General features: G+C 41.7%; 2 protein-coding genes across 3 annotated transcripts; both read left to right on the top strand.

Moving 5' to 3' along the window:
* Nucleotides 1-2,415: 2,415 nt before the first annotated feature.
* On the top strand, nt 2,416-6,796 carry cep70 (centrosomal protein 70). Of its 2 annotated transcripts, XM_028398541.1 has the most exons (17): nt 2,422-2,521; nt 2,601-2,699; nt 3,011-3,110; nt 3,189-3,312; nt 3,892-4,072; nt 4,177-4,352; nt 4,431-4,490; nt 4,565-4,664; nt 4,735-4,823; nt 4,877-4,936; nt 5,220-5,298; nt 5,377-5,502; nt 5,579-5,731; nt 5,815-5,983; nt 6,053-6,161; nt 6,236-6,315; nt 6,528-6,796. In XM_028398541.1, exons 2-17 carry the CDS (start codon nt 2,691-2,693, stop codon nt 6,584-6,586), a joined length of 1,674 nt encoding a protein of 557 aa, XP_028254342.1. In that variant the 5' UTR covers nt 2,422-2,521; nt 2,601-2,690; the 3' UTR covers nt 6,587-6,796. The 2 variants fall into 2 exon arrangements, with proteins under 2 accessions (XP_028254343.1, XP_028254342.1); XM_028398542.1 differs by lacking the exon at nt 4,877-4,936 and having other exon boundaries at nt 2,416-2,699.
* Nucleotides 6,797-8,476: 1,680 nt separating this feature from the next.
* On the top strand, nt 8,477-10,653 carry LOC114430031 (ankyrin repeat domain-containing protein SOWAHC-like). The gene has a single exon (XM_028398543.1). It carries the CDS (start codon nt 8,574-8,576, stop codon nt 10,224-10,226), a length of 1,653 nt encoding a protein of 550 aa, XP_028254344.1. The 5' UTR covers nt 8,477-8,573; the 3' UTR covers nt 10,227-10,653.
* Nucleotides 10,654-15,607: the final 4,954 nt, after the last annotated feature.

Genomic DNA, 15,607 nt, shown 5'->3' on the forward strand with positions numbered 1-15,607 from the left:
AAGAGCCTCTCTTTCAGCGGATTTGATGTTTGATGAAGTATTGTGATAACAACACACTCTCTGTCAAGTCTAAAGTGTTATTGTCAGTAAGATAAATGATGCCTTGGCTGGAGTGACTCAAGTTGTCCATCCATTAGGACATCTCCTCATTTGTCGCAGCTCGTTTACCCTGCAATCAAACCCCATTAGCCACTTAATGGACCTTTGCATGAACCTAGTGTAGGTACTGTATGGTGCAGATGGTGAGAAAAATACTCCCACACACTGTTTAAATATTCAAATTATAAATGATTATAATATGTAATAGGATGAAAAATACAATTCATAATAATGTGTATAATTCTAGCCAGCATGTGTGTGCAGCACCAGGCTGCAGGCGACTTAAACCCTTAGCAAAGAAAGTCTGTGCTCAGCCAATTAAAGCATAAAACCTGCTGAGACGGCGATGAAAAATCCAGAGAATCATGTCCGAGGCTTAACTTCACAGAGGGGTGCCTTGCTGCTGTGGCCTGGAGTCATTCTTTGGCTTCATGTCACCTGCTCTGAGATCCAGCTGCGGCTCAGACTCAGCCTGGTGTAATGTGAAGATTATGATGAGGAGTGAATTCACCACCTTGTGGAAAAGAAGGGCTGTGCAACATTTGTCTGCAAAAGTATAAAAAGCAGGCACAAAATGAATTTAATGAATTCAAAATTTTGTAAAATTAGATGTTTCCAATATGATTAGAGTAAGCAACCCTTTAAAAAAATACATTTTCAAAAAAGTCAGAATAAGATCAGGTAATTAAATACAGAGGATTGGTTTCAAGGAAAATTATTTATTACACAACCTAGTAGTGATTTTTACATGCGCTGACTAATAACCTGTAAGAGGTGCACTTTTGTGCATTTGTTTGGAACTTGAATGGTGCTGAGTTGGAACAGTAAAATGAGCTCAGGCAGCTTTGAGGTAGTGTAATCACCTGCCATAAATCATACAGCACAGGTCAATGGGACCCTTGACTTTGTTGAAGACCTAAATTTCCATTTTAATTTTATGCTCAGTGGAGTTGATGCACGCATAGACACAGTGAGTAGCCAGGCTCCATCTCCCCATTATTAAATGACAACGACCTTTAATGAAAACTCTCACATGAAGAGACAGTGGATCGTTTCCCAAGTGATCCACAGTTAGAGTGTGTACAGGTGGAGGGAATTCAAGAGCATTTTTTAAGAGTACTCAGTAGTTGTCATTTGTCTGAGATTTTACATTTAAACTCATCTTTTATGGTATTATTTAGGATATATTCAGACTATTCAGATTGTTTTGGCAAAAGCATTTATCTAAACTGAAATAATTGTTTTTCTTTCTACTTAAATCAACTGAAATATAAAACTATAAAAGGGCATTTCCTGAAGAAAATGCAAGTTTGATTGCTGCAGCTGAAGCATTGTTTTGAATGCTGATGTGAAGGATTGCTCTGAATTGCTGGAGAATCAGAGAAAGAGCTTTGTATGCCTCTGGGTGTCAGCCTGTCACCATGGTAACAGCAGAGGAGACCTCAAAAACCACTCCAATTTTGAGAGCCTGGCGTGCAGAAACGATTTGGAATTAGAAAATTCTGAATACAGGTTTGATAGAGCAGCATCTAATGAGTGTTTTAAGACTAAACTGGAGTCTGTAGCATGAAATTTATAGGAGGAGATACATTTGGCAGATGACCCTCGTTGAAGGGCTCACTGAAGACTCCCGTGTTAAAAATGACACCGAAATTGCTTAATATTCGATAATTTTAATAATTTAATAATTTTAATAATTGCTTAAAAACTTGAAGTTGACCCGGAATGTCCTATGTAAGATGAACATTTTGATAGCTGAATGGCTGAAGTCGGTCAATGTATGCTGAAGATACGCTGCGCCAAAAAACGTACGGAAGAATAAGAAAGATAGAAGAAAGAAAGATAGAAGAAAGAGGTTGAAGGACAAGATAATTAGTTTGATGGCTGCAATCAAACTAATTATTTTGAACTGGTATAGCATCAACTGATGTTTTTGCATTGTGGAGTATCGCTAGACATGCGTTTACTCCCATCTAGTGGTTATTTGTGCTTGGTGCAAGAAGAGCTTTGTTGCTGCATTACGGGCACATTTGGAGGTCGTAATTTTAACACTTTCCGTTGCTTCATGGTATTTCTTAATCCAAAACCAACTCTCAAATGCTTCATCAGAGAAGTCTACGAGGCTTCATATAAATTCCCCGCCCGTTAGGCGTGAACATCGGTACAATAGTCTGTCAGAATGTAAGGAGATTTGAATTTACGATTTTTGTTGAACACATCCTGTAAGCTTATTGGTTAATGAACCAGATAGCTGCTTCCAATTGGTTTTACCAGAATGGCGTCACCGCGCAATGTTTGAATTACGGAAGTAGCAGTTCGTAGCTAACAAACTTAGCCCCTGTTGACGTAGGAGTTAGCTTATGAAGAAAACAATTTTCCAATGTCCCAATGGCGCCTTATAATTAACTCGCAAGTTGACTATGTAACGTATAATGACGTTAATGCTAACGTGAAGCTAATAAGGTCACATACGTTCGAACTAACCGCTGTTTACGTTTTAGGTTCTGTTGTTTTGTACGTATCCACGTAAGTTACGCTACGTGTAATTGACGCTGACAGCTGTCTGGACCCTAACGACGTTTGGTTAAACGATGGAGCAGGTAAGTCGTGTCAGAACAGCATTATAGCGTCAAGGAGGGGATGCAGAGTGGGAGGGGTGTTAGATCGTGGATCAGTGGGTCGCCTTTTATTCATTGTTTAGCTGCTGCAGTGGGGGGTGCGGGAGCATTATCACGAGTGGGTTTTACAGATCAGTGTGATGAGTGGGAGTTTTTTAACAATGGATGTGGATACAGAAAGAAACAGGACATATGTTTATCTGTGGACGATGAGGCAGTTTCAGGTTGGTGCTGAAACAAATGCTGAACATATGTAACATACTTTTAACTGTAATGGTCTCTGTGTGTTGCAGCAGGAGCAGGTAGAATGGGATGACGTGAACAGACTTTTGCAGCACCATGGTTTTAGGCCGGTGTTTTTTTCAGATCCTGTTGAGAATAGGAACCTTTCAGGTAAGGACAGAAATTGAGTTAAACTAATGCCACACTTGGAGGCAGCAGTTTGCTTATTAGGGATGCATATGTCTTCAGATTTGGTTTTATTGGACAAAAAATCAGCCGCGGATGTCAGGACAACTCTGAGGATGATGCTGAGTGACTCTGAGAGAAGACAGACACTTATCCAGGAGCTTGTCAAATCTAACAACCAGCTCAAGTAAGTCCAACACAGAGATACATAGTAGTGCAGTGCTGGAATGTACGGAGCAATTCAGATTGTAGTAAAGCTGGTGGTCCTTTTTCTGTGTTCAGATGTCTGCAGTGTAATATCTTGAGCCATCAATAATGCATAGACACGGGCGCACAGACCACCTGGCCTCCTGTCATCCAATCTCATCGGCATCAGATGGATATTACAGGGATACACCCGAGCTTCACAGCTCAGAGATAAAGCCCGAATGACATGGAAACCAGATGACTGTAATTCCAGTCATTTCTAAGACTAGATTATATTACTGAGAATACATTTTTGATGATCACACACATTTAAATCTATAATGGTTGGAGTGGAAAACATGCTGCCTTATTCGATTCATAGTGATCAGATGGATTTATACACAGGTGGCACTTTGCACATGATGCATCATAAAAAAAGAGAGCAGCCATAACATTAAGTTTGGATTGGATAAACAAAAAAATAATAAATATGAATTTCATAATCTGATGGCTGATGAGTATCTAAATTAATGGCCACTCATCTAAACATTTTCCTTTTTTTTATTATGTGTGTTGTTAGAGAGGATGTTAAGGAGCACATGACCCGAGCGGCTCAGCAGTCTCAAAGAGCCACTGAGCTGGAAGGACTGCTGGACGAGGTTAGGACCAGAGTCCAGGACTTGGAGGACCGATGTCTCGGCAAAGCTGTCCAGCAGCAAAGCCACACACAGCAGCTGCAGAGAGAAAAACAAGAAGCACAGGTGAGACATTTCACCACATATCTATATACATACATATATACATACATATATATATATATACATATCAGCATTTTTAATAACGATTCATTGTTAAACTCTTTCAGAAACAGTGTCAGGTTTTGGAGCAGACGATTTCTAAACAAAAGGAAGAAACTGCTCAGCTTCAGAGGAAACTCTACTTCAGCATCAAAGAAGAAGAGCAGCGGTTAGCCCGGCAGAGTCAAACTTTCCAGAATGTCTGCAAGAAAGTCATCCAGCAGAGCTCTGCTGCAGATCAGCAGTAAGAACTATTGCATGTTAAAGACTTCACATAAACTGACTGAACAGCAGAAGGTTGATGGCTCTGATGTGTCTGCAGGGTGCTGGATGTGATTGACTTCTATGAGACTAAAATGGCTCAGCTGCTGGATGAGCTCAGGTAACACAACTCCTTTGTGTATGAACACAATTTTGTTGAGCAGACCAAACTCTAACATTAGGTTTTGCTTCCAGATCTGTCAGAGAAAAGTCTGATGGATCGAAAGCGTCTGATCAAACAAGAATCAAAAAGACGTCCGGCAGTGTTACCCCATCTTTCAAAGCCATTCTGAAGGTATTAAAACCTGTCATGTTTGTTGTCAATGACCCTGAAGCAGTCATTCAGACAATTTTATTACTTAAAGGCATACCAGGAAGAGCAGAAGGAAAGCCAAATACAGGTGGAAGAGCTAAAGAGGGACGTTCAGCACCTAAAGCAAGAGCTGGACAAAAGGTGTGTGTGCCTGCTTTTATATTGCTTTCTGTGCTGACTGTTTTTGTGTGTAGGCCGACGCTCAAAGAGGTGAAATTCTACAAACACAAACTGCGTCGATTGTGCAACACAAGGTAGGACCAATCACATGTTTCAGTCTAGGGTTGTAACAGTTTAGCTAGTACCAGGATGGCAGGGTGAGCACCATTCTGGGGACAGCAGTATAAGTAGCACTTGTCCATCATGTTGTGAACTTGGGGATATTTTTCCAGAGATCACAGTGATTGAAGTCTCCGAACACAACAGTAACAGTGTTTGGATGTGCGTTTTCGTGCCTGTTGATCACGTGATTTGTCCTGTTAATGCATATAATAATCAGTTACATATCACTCATGTCCAGAAGCACTTCTTTTGCAGATTACCTACAGAAGATAACACTGCAGAGATCAGTGAGAACATCAGTGACCAAGCCAGGCTGTGTGCCCACTATCACCACGTAAGAACAGTGATTCCATGTCTTAACTCTTCTTTTGCCTTTAATACTATAAACAGCATTTTTCTGGTTTTCTTCCAGCTGTTAAATGAGATCAGTGCAGTTGTAACTCCATCACAACTGCACAAACAGAAACTCTCCACTGCTGACTTTCAGACTCTTGTGCCTACACTGGAGCTGTGGGCCAAGCAGCTCCACCTGCTGACGGTGAACACCCGCCACATGGTTGTAACAGCAAACTAACGTCTTTGTCCACTGAGCTTGTTGTGCTTGTGTTTGTTAGGATCTTCAGCGCAGTTTGAATGAACTTTTTGCCACACTGATGCCTTGGCAGTCGGGGGATGGCGGCCAGAACTCAGCCGAAGCAGCAAAGGTGGAGGACATGATGTTGCTGGTGGACACCATGTTGAAAAACACCTCGACTGATGATGAGAAGGTTAGATGTTGTCTTTACTTTTGTGCCATTTTCAGGCATTTTTTTTCAGATTTGTACTTAGTACTGGTTTGTTTGTCTGCTAGATACTGAGGAGCCCCACCCGATATGCTCTGGGCTCCATGGTGTCCCATTTCCAGAAGCTGTTTGATGTCCCGTCTCTCAGCGGAGTCTACCCACGCATGAACAAGGTGTACAGCCAGCTGGGAGAGATGAACAACGCCATGAGGAACCTCAGAGACGTCCTGGACCTCGGTAACCGCCCGCACTAGTCACAGAAGAATAAAACCTTCTTGGTCATTGATGTGTGGTGTTTTGTGTCAGACAACAGAGCTTCTCCCGCTGAGGTGGTGAACCGGGTCGCCAGATTGGTCTCGTCTGACAAACAGGCTGCAGGATTCCACAATCTGCTAGGAGATGCTGACATTGACAGGTTTTTATATCCATCCAGCCTGTTGTTGTTTTAAAAAAACACAACGCTAAATGAGTTTGTTCTTGTTTTTTTAGCATCGTAAGCAAAGTGAGGCAGCACGAGGAGTTCTTTCCCACCTTCTACTCCCTCATTACTGACATTCTACACACTCTAGGTAAATAATGCATCTGATGTAATTTATCTGATAAGTGAATTAAAAATTCAGTTTTTGTGAAGCAGGCACTTGGTGTTATAATCTGACATGAGCTAACTGTACTTGTTGAGTCTTGAGAGGTATTGCACAGTGTTAAGAAAAATGGGCACACCCAGCCTTCCAGTGAAAAACGGACCGAAGGCATGTTGTGACTACATTTTTGTTTCTGACAGATGTGAGTCACCTGGATGACATCCTCCCTGCTCTGAAGTCTCTGAAACAAACGGAGTGAGCGGCTGCTGTGACACGAGTGCTGTGATTTTTATTTTTAATCAACATGAAAACTATGTATTAATTAGTGTTTTTTGTTGACTATATATTGTGTCATTTTTCTAGTTATTGTATGGTTTATTACATACACTGCTGTGTTACTAAGTAGTAGCTTGCTGTACTATCTGACAGGTGGTACACACAGTCCGGAGCTAAGCTGGTAAATGTGAAGAAGAAGGAAACAAAATAAAATGAAAAAGTTATACATTTGTTTTTAAATTTATTCACATCAACATTTATCATATTTATCAAGTGTTTTTAGTAAAATAAATAATCTTTTAACACGTTTGTACAGCAATAGAATATAGATTTTTACAGTTTTTTCTGATTGCTTAAGCACATTTTTGTAACTATTGGCTATTTGTGCAAAACTCTACACACAAATAAAACAACCTTACACCAAATCAGCAAAACATTGTAGTCCTCTTGCAAAAGCTAATACATCTTGCTTAACTCTTCAAACCTTTGTAAAAATGGTATTTTTGTACCAAACAGTTAACACAAACCATCATATTACTAAGCACACAATGTGCCAACTACACACTGATGGTATTAACTGAAAACACATCTGGCTTTTGCTTTCTGGGTGCACAAGGTACAGTATGTCCATTTGAGGTCAAACTTTTGTCATAAATAGTTCTATAAACGCACAGGGATTCAAATTTCAAGTATGAATGTTTATTCACACACATCAAACCAATCACAAGAAAGCATACAATTTCACTGAAAGAGAGAGAGAGAGAAAATCAGTCTTGTCTCTCTGGGTCCGGCCACAGAATTTCATCAACGTCGCATGCAATGTCTTCTAGTCCAAGGCACCGGGGAACATCTCCTGGAGTGCCGTATCCAGGCCTGACATGATGCCTGGTCCATATCCTTGCATGCCTCCTTCCAGATGCTGGATGTCTATGATTCTGCGGAGTAACAGTTTCAGTTTTACATGTACAGTATTGTTGTTTTTCTCATTAGAGTATGGTACTACTACAAAACTTGGTGTGAGGGAACTGTACTAACCGATTCTCATCAATATGTCCTTATGATGCTTGCTACAGTGTAGCGGCTCAGGCTGAACCCGTTGGCCAGCTTCCCTCAGGGTCATTCCATGGTTGATCATATGATCCACTATTGTAGCTCCGATGACAGTAATTCTATTTCTTCTTACCCTCCTCCTTCCTCTTCACCTCCTCGTCCTCGTCCTCTAAATTGACCTCCTAGTCTTCGTCCTCCTCTCCCACCTGCTTCCTCATGTCCTCATCCTCCTCTAATTCTCACTCTTCTCAGTCTTCTTCTCCCTCCATTGTTCTCCACACTGAAGCTTACCTGTGGCTTATTTACAGTGCTCATGCTGATTACAAAGTGAACTAATGATCTAAAACAGTTCTCACATGTGACAGTGTAGCCAGACAGTTTGCAAAATAGTGTAAATACTAGCCATAAATGTGTATAGTTTTACTAGGAGTGTGTTGATCATTTGGAAGTTGTGTGTAAAGCAGTGAGTTGTGTTTACAGTTCCGCAAAAAGAGTGCTGTGGAGTGGATTATATTTATACAATTACAAATGTAGTGTGTTGCAAAAGTGCAAATTGAGTGTAAATCAGCATTTTTGCTTTTAGTTTTGCAAACTCAGTGAGTGATTTTGCTATAACTATTAATAGTTTTAGAAATTGTGCTATAAGAATCATTGTTAGTGTTTAAGCATTCAGAAAAAAACTGTAAACTTGCCACCCCTATTTAGACTACATGGTACAGTCCGCAAGTGCCCTTTTGCTGCACTCGGTTGCTAGGAGGCGCCTGGACGCTAGAAATAAAACACACAGAGCAGCTCTACATCACACTTCTCCTTATGTTAATCGGCTTTACCAGTTCTGGCTGCGTTATTTCTACACGGGGGATCATTTGGTGGATTTTTGGTGCTACCCCGCTGTTCTGCTACTTTTATAAGTATTAATTATGTTAGCAATGGCTGCCGAGTTCACTCAAGATACAATTCTAGAGTTTCTGACGGAGAACGGAAACAAAGTGAGGAACGCGGATTTAATAGAGCACTTTAGAACCGTATTCCCGGAGGAACCGGAGAAGAAGGCTGTTGTTCGGGACAGGTTTAAAACCTACGTCGACAACGTCGCTGTTGTGAAAACGGAGAGCGGAGTTAAGTATGTCTGCCTGAAGAAAAAGTTTCGCCGTTCATTAAAGGAAAAGTGTGGAAAGGACGCAGCAGTCGGAGAGCACCGTTATGTTGCTAATCCAGACCGAGGAGCTAACAGCTGGGTCAGCGGCGATGACGCAGCGGAGGAGCCGCGTGCTCAGGTGCATAAACAAACAGGCTCAGGTTACGGAAGTGACAGCCAGGTGAGAGTTCCGCATGTTTGCTCCACTGAGACAGCCGAGAAAAGCCATGTCTGCATAGTGGAGGACGGCACGTCAGGTAAAATGGGGAACAGACAAAGCTTCAGTCGAAAGAAGAGTGAGACCGAGAAGGACCAGGGCGGGAAAGTAGCCGACATACCAGTGATTGCAGTGATTGAAGCTTCGCCACTCCCTGCGGAGGGAGCAGTCTTCACCCTGCCCGGGCCTGCTCTCTCTGCTGCACCCACACAGAGACATGCCGAGGTGGTTTCATCAGAAGCCCTGAGGGATCTGAACTCTAAAGGATCTTTGGGCAGGGTTGTTTCTGATGACAAGGAGGATGCCCGCAGTCTGTCTGGGAGTGAGGACAACAACACCCCAAAAGGCAGCCGGAAACACTTCATAGAGGTCATGATGAACCGTTCCCCGCAGTTAAGACGCAGCTTGGTGCTGCGAAGCTCAGTGTGCATGCCATCCAGGAGCGACAGTGACTCGGCCTCTATGATATCCTCCATCACCCTGGAAGATGAGAGGGCTTCTGTGACCCTTGACCCCTTGGAGCACGAGTGGATGATGTGCGCTTCAGACGGGGAATGGGGCAGCTTGCACCCCCTCCTCATCTCTGAGCCTGGATTAGTCTTGAAGAAGGACTTCATTACAGGTTTCACCTGCCTGCACTGGGCCGCCAAGCACGGGAGGCCTGAGCTGATGGCCATGATCATCAACTTTGCCAAGCAGAATAACGTTCCCTTCAGTGTCGATGTCCGGTCCAACAGCGGGTACACACCGCTGCACGTAGCCGCCATGCACGGCCACATGGAGGTGGTGAAGCTGCTTGTGGGTGCCTACAATGCAGACGTGGAGATCAGGGACTACAGTGGGAGAAAGGCCTGCCAGTACCTGACTGACAGCGTGAGTGTGGACATACGGGACATCATAGGAGCATATGAGGAGTCGGAAAACATGGACCGCAGAGACGGAGGCCGCTGGAGGTTCTCCAGGGTCCTCCAGTCTAACCTGAGGCCCCTCAGGCTGCTCAATGCTAGCGAGTGTGACTCTGTGGACGGGGAGGGCCGACCCAGGGAGAAACCTGTCCGGAGGAGGTCCTCGCTTAGCAGAATGAAGCCCAAACTGCAAAGGCTCCGCTACAGGACGTCTCAGATCGTCCAGAGCGCTTCATTCCACGACAAGGAGGACGTGGATGGGTCAAAGAAAGGCTCCTTTAGATCCAGACCTAAGACACACTTTTTTGGGTGAGATCACTGACACACTGACAGTGTTTACAAGAAAGGGACAGTGTGATCAGGCATTCTTTGACAACAGTGGAGCTGTCAGGGTCTGGTGAGATCCCTGCTTTACACTAAAACCTGTAATCTGGATCAGTGCAGGCAGATTTCTGTGTCACAAGGTGGTAGGCAGCATAAGCCTGAGAGAGGAGTTTACAGCTAGAACACTCATGTCATGGAAGAACTGAATCATTTACAGGAGTATAACTGTGTATTATTGCTTATGATGACACTGTAAAGTAGCACTTTTTGTAAAAAAGAAACTGTTTCATGAACACAACAGCGAGCTAGTATAGAAAATGATTTACCGATATGTGCACAAAGGCTCATTTCTGAGATATTTCTTTAAACAACAAATGAAAAAGCAGTTTATTTCAGTCCCGTTTGCACATTTATATTCTGATCCAACAGGAAATGTTATTTAAATAAACATTTGCACTTCTAATAAGTGTCACGTGTGAGTTGACTCCTTTCTAAATGATGTATGTGTATGTGTAATGTATTAGAATCAAGCAGAAGAAGTAGCTCTTCTTATTCTCTGCCAAAGTAAATACAGGAACCCATATGTTTTTTTTATTATGTAATATCACTACCATCACTACATCTTGATGTCATTCTTTTCTTTTTTATTATCTGGAAATAGGTAAAAAGCTAGGTAGAAAGTATATATATATATATATATATATATATATATATATATATATATATATATATATATATATATATATATATATATATATATATATCAGAAGATGCCTCTAACACAGGCTCCACCCTGTTCTTCTTCCTCTTGTGTGTCTTATTTTTCAGTGTTTCCTTTCCGCCCATCATTCTGGAGGGAAAGACGGGAGGAAAGTTTTTGAAGAGAGCTTGCTGTTAAAACGAAAACAAAAAAGAGCAGGAAAGAGAGTGATGTGGCGAGGAGAACTTGGCACAAGAACTGGAAGAGAAGCTGCTGCCATACAGAAGGATCCTTCCTCCCCTCGTTCTGGAGGGAAGTTTTTCAACAAGGCTCCTCTGTTCCATCAGTTTTGTGTAGATCTGACTGTCAGTCTCTTCCTGCTCTGTCATTTGTTTAATGCACTCTTCCTTTGCCTTTCTCTATTGTATCAGCCCGTCTGTCAAGAAGTTCTTCTCCTTTGACAGAATGGTCAGCTTCTCATATCTGGAAGGACTATTTGCTGCCTCCTCCTTACGCTCCTTCTTTTCCTGCTTCTCCCTCTCCTCTTTCTCTTTCTTTTCCTTTTTGTCCTGCTCCCGCTTTCCTTTCTGCAGCTTCTTGTCTGCCTTTTGTTGCTCCTTCTTGGACAGAGGCACACTGAGTGTTTGCATCAGGAGCCTCTTCTCCACTCTAACGTCATTAAGGAGCTGCTGCATTGTCTGGAGGCTTTAGTCTTTTATTGTGCGCAGCTCTTCCAGACCAAGGAGTTTTATTGCCTCCTGGCTTTCCATCGTCTGGTCATCTAACAGATGAAGATTGATGATGAACTCTGTCTGTGCAGACAATTCTGAGCAAAGCATAGGGGTGTTGTTCTTTAGGAGGTTTGTGTGTCCCGCGAGTGTTTGCGTAAGCAACAGCACTTTCTTCTGTCTGTCTTCCATGGTGGCCTTGTCCACTGAGAGTGTGGAAAACAGACTCCCTACTCCAGACTCCATTTCCATGTCGGCTTGCAGAGTGCAAAGGTCAGAGGTGAATATGATAGCGCCATTTCTGTGCAAACAATCGAAATTTTTGTCATAACTGTCATAACGGCGTTATATTATGGTGGTTATAATATTGTGGTTATAATATGTAACCAGTACTTCGGCTGAGTATTTTTAATGATGATGAAGTTCTGTTTTAATGTCATATAGCTTCGATATTGGATGAGACTGCAATTACAAGCTGCACATTATTTATACTCTGTAGTATCATGTACTACACATACCCTGTACTGTTAGGCACATTAAAGTCCATAGAGAACCAAATTATAGTAGTTGGGGAAATGCTGATGAGTGTTTATCTCCAGTTTTAAAGGAAAATCAACAGAATTTGGTACAAGTGTTGAACGCAATATGATAAAATGTCAGCCAACAGGTGCACATTGAAAAAATAAGAAGACAATGATTTAACTGTTTGTTTTTTTATCTTGTTTATTTAGTTACAATAGCTGGTGCTTCCACAATGAGAGTGAATGACTGTAAAAGATCTAGACTTCATTACAGAGTTGAAGGAGGGAACACAAAGATAATAGGGAAGCAGCATTAATTAGTTTGTTCAGTTGATACTAAGAAGTGTTAAATTCAAATGCTTCATGAATATCAGTAGCAAGTAAATGCTTCCAAACTAAGAATATGTGTCTCCATCTAGTGGTGAACAGGGGAAATGGGCCAGTTCCAAAGACACCTGAAAGCAGTGATAATCAGAGCATACTTTTTTTTTAAGCTTGAATTTAGTTGTAAATTGTGTCATCACGTCTGATTCCCCCTTCCCTCTCTTCAGGCCTTGAAGGCCGTCCTTGGTGCTTTCTAGGAGATGTCACATTGGTTGAACTCAACAAGGGGAGTGGATGATTCCTGCCAGTTGATAATAAGTGTTAAATTCAAACGCTTCATAAATGTCAGTATAACGTGAATGCTGCAATAAAGTTTTTTCCATCTAGTGGTGAACAGGAGAAATGCACCCGTTCCAGAGACACATCTGAAAGCAGTGATGATCAGAGCACATGGCACAGGCTCAGGAACAATGCACAGACTGCAGAGGTGGATCCAAGCTACTACAGGTACTGTCTGCTTGTTTTAATTTACTGAAGTCATCATGAAGTTTTTTTTAAAGCCGAATGTAGATGTAAATTGTGTCCTCCTCTCTTCAGGCCTTGAAGGCCTTCCTTGGTGCTTTCTGGGAGACGTCACAGTGGGTTGAAGTCAACAAGGTGAGTGGATGTTTCCTGGCAGTTTCAGTGCTGATGGTAGGACACGCTAACCTGAAGAATCTGCTGTTTTTTGTCAGCTGCTTTCCTGTGAAGAGATCAGCTAGAGGTCCCTGACCACAAAATGGCCTGCCTAGCACATAAAGGGATGTTCTTTGGCAAAGGATTAGCGCTCGGATAAAAGTAGCATCTTTCGAGGAGGAAAAGTGGCAACATAAGGCGTGTTGGCCGTGTAGTTCTCCAGCTCTTCTGCCACTGTCCTCAACTGCGACTAGTTACGAGGCCTACAACTACATCTGCACCATCAGCGTTTTGTTTTACTCATGTTTACCTCATGTTTGCTTTGTTGAACTCTGCATTGCAGATTATGTGTTATTTGTTGTTAAAAAATGGTCTATCTTGTCCTCAGCTGACAATCACATCACAGCACCACAGCCACCATTGCCTCTGCCTGCACCTGGTCATCCCACAACCAGGCCCTGCCTGTGGTCTGAGGAGACGTCTTCATGTCCCACTGTGTCAGGTTATCGGTTTTCTTGTTATTTCTGTATGGCGTGTTTTTTTTTTGTTTTTCACCTCATATTTTCTGCCCTCACGTAGGCGGTATAATTATGTAGTGGTAAAAATGATATTATTCATAGTATAATTAGATAAATTAACTTAATAGTTGCATTGATAAATAAAATAAATTTACTGTTAGAACAATTTGTAGTGGAAAGGTGCGAAAAATAAATGAGGTTAACCAGATGTTGCGTTAGGATTAGGTCACTAGATAACTAAAATAGGCTCAATATAAAAATAGATGCTTAAAGTCAGCGGTTTGTCAGGGTAATAGTAATATAAGATTAGTAGTGTTAAGGTAGGATTAAGGAAGATTTAATTAGTGTTTAGCGAGGACAGGTGTTTAGGAGGTTGTGGTGTAGGTTGTGGTTGTTTAGGGTGTGTGGATGCCAGCATCGGGTTAGTGTTGTTGTGGTTCTGTCATAGAGAGTTGTGTTGTTGGTTTATTGTTGCATTTTACCATATGCTGCTGTGGTTTTTGGTGGTTGGGTTTGATTGATGGGGATTTTTTTTGTTGACTGTGAATGGGCAACACCCCAATGGGGGAAAATAGTGTAATGTTACAAAACTGGCAGCCTTGACCCGTTTTGAAATAAAAATGGTGACAGCAAAGGACACCTAAAAAATGAACGATGTGGAAGGAAAATCTGAAATATTAAATGGACCAGCTCATGACTCTTTTAAAAGAAGAAGCATTCTGAGGATCTCTGAAGAGTTGAAGACAACAAATGATCAAAGCTTTCAGCAATATGTCAGAACCTGGACAAACCTTCTGGATCATACACTTGGCATATGCCACGTCAACATGATTAAGAGCAGCTTCGCACCAATGTTCCAATCAATCAGCAATTGTTGTGGAATTTGGAGTCCATTTCTGAGGAGATGGGGACCACAAGACAGGCGTTTAATACGTCTGCAGCACAGGTGCTAGTAGGTGATAGTAGGAGGTAATGTATTAAATTAATCCATTAGGGGTTCTGCAACAGGTAGCGTATAAAATAGGACAATGTATAGCAGAATAAGCAAACAAAAGTAATAATAGAGGATGGTAAGAACAAAATAATTTAGCTGTGGTTTTGCTAAGCATTCGTCATTATCTAGCCAAAAATAAAATGTGACGCAATTAAGTAGGCGTTTACAACTCTGTGCTTCGTCACCACGTGCTAGCAGGATAGTGTAGAAAAATGCCAGCATAAGAAATGGACATCAGAAAACATGGCCTAGACCTACTAGAACAGCTTTTTTACAGATCTTTAAGGCCAAAGTAGGGTAAGAGAGAGAGTTAGTAGTTATTGGATTAGTACATTAGGGATGCAGAAGTTATGTTAGCTGGTAGATAGTGGTTGTAGGAGCTCTTGGTGCTGGGCATTTTGTTTGTGGTGATGATTGTAGTTGTTGACGATGGGATAGTTGTTGGTGTGGTGCACTTGTTTGGGTGTAAAATGCCAAGAGTAGTTTGGTGTAGAAATAAATAGGACAGTTTAGCAGGCAAACTAGTAAACGCGGTCCTAAAAGTGAAGTTGATATGTTGTGTATATCACCTTAAATGGTGGCAAAATGAGGTTTGTTAGATAAGAAATGCGTCTTTATGTTTAACAGAGCGTAACAATAATAGGAGTTTAGGTTAATGGAGGTTAATTTTGACCTTCTCTACGAATTATGACCCGGATGATTTCAGAATCTTTATCAACAACAATAAGAGTAGTTCATAAAAGTGAGACAGATTAAAGTGTCTTAAGTTAAATAGATTAATTTAAAGAGAATATGTCAAAGGAGAGGAAAAATGTCAGTGTTCCCTTTAACTGTGTAAAATATGTTAAGTAGTTGTAGTGTACAAAGTTAAAATGCGACAAAAGTAAATTGTTAAAACAAGCTGTGCTTC

Source organism: Parambassis ranga, chromosome 2 (genome assembly GCF_900634625.1).
Source record: "Parambassis ranga chromosome 2, fParRan2.1, whole genome shotgun sequence".
Classification (NCBI taxonomy): Eukaryota; Metazoa; Chordata; class Actinopteri; family Ambassidae; genus Parambassis; species Parambassis ranga.

What these genes read in the sequence shown, in the direction of transcription:
- cep70 (XM_028398541.1), top strand. An exon ending in CTTTCAAAGCCATTCTGAAG is followed by an intron (nt 4,665 to 4,734) that starts GTATTAAAACCT and finishes TATTACTTAAAG; the next exon opens with GCATACCAGGAAGAGCAGAA. An exon ending in AGCAGCTCCACCTGCTGACG is followed by an intron (nt 5,503 to 5,578) that starts GTGAACACCCGC and finishes TGTGTTTGTTAG; the next exon opens with GATCTTCAGCGCAGTTTGAA.
- LOC114430031 (XM_028398543.1), top strand. Translation starts at nt 8,574, where the DNA reads ATGTTAGCAATGGCTGCCGAGTTCACTCAAGATACAATTCTAGAGTTT.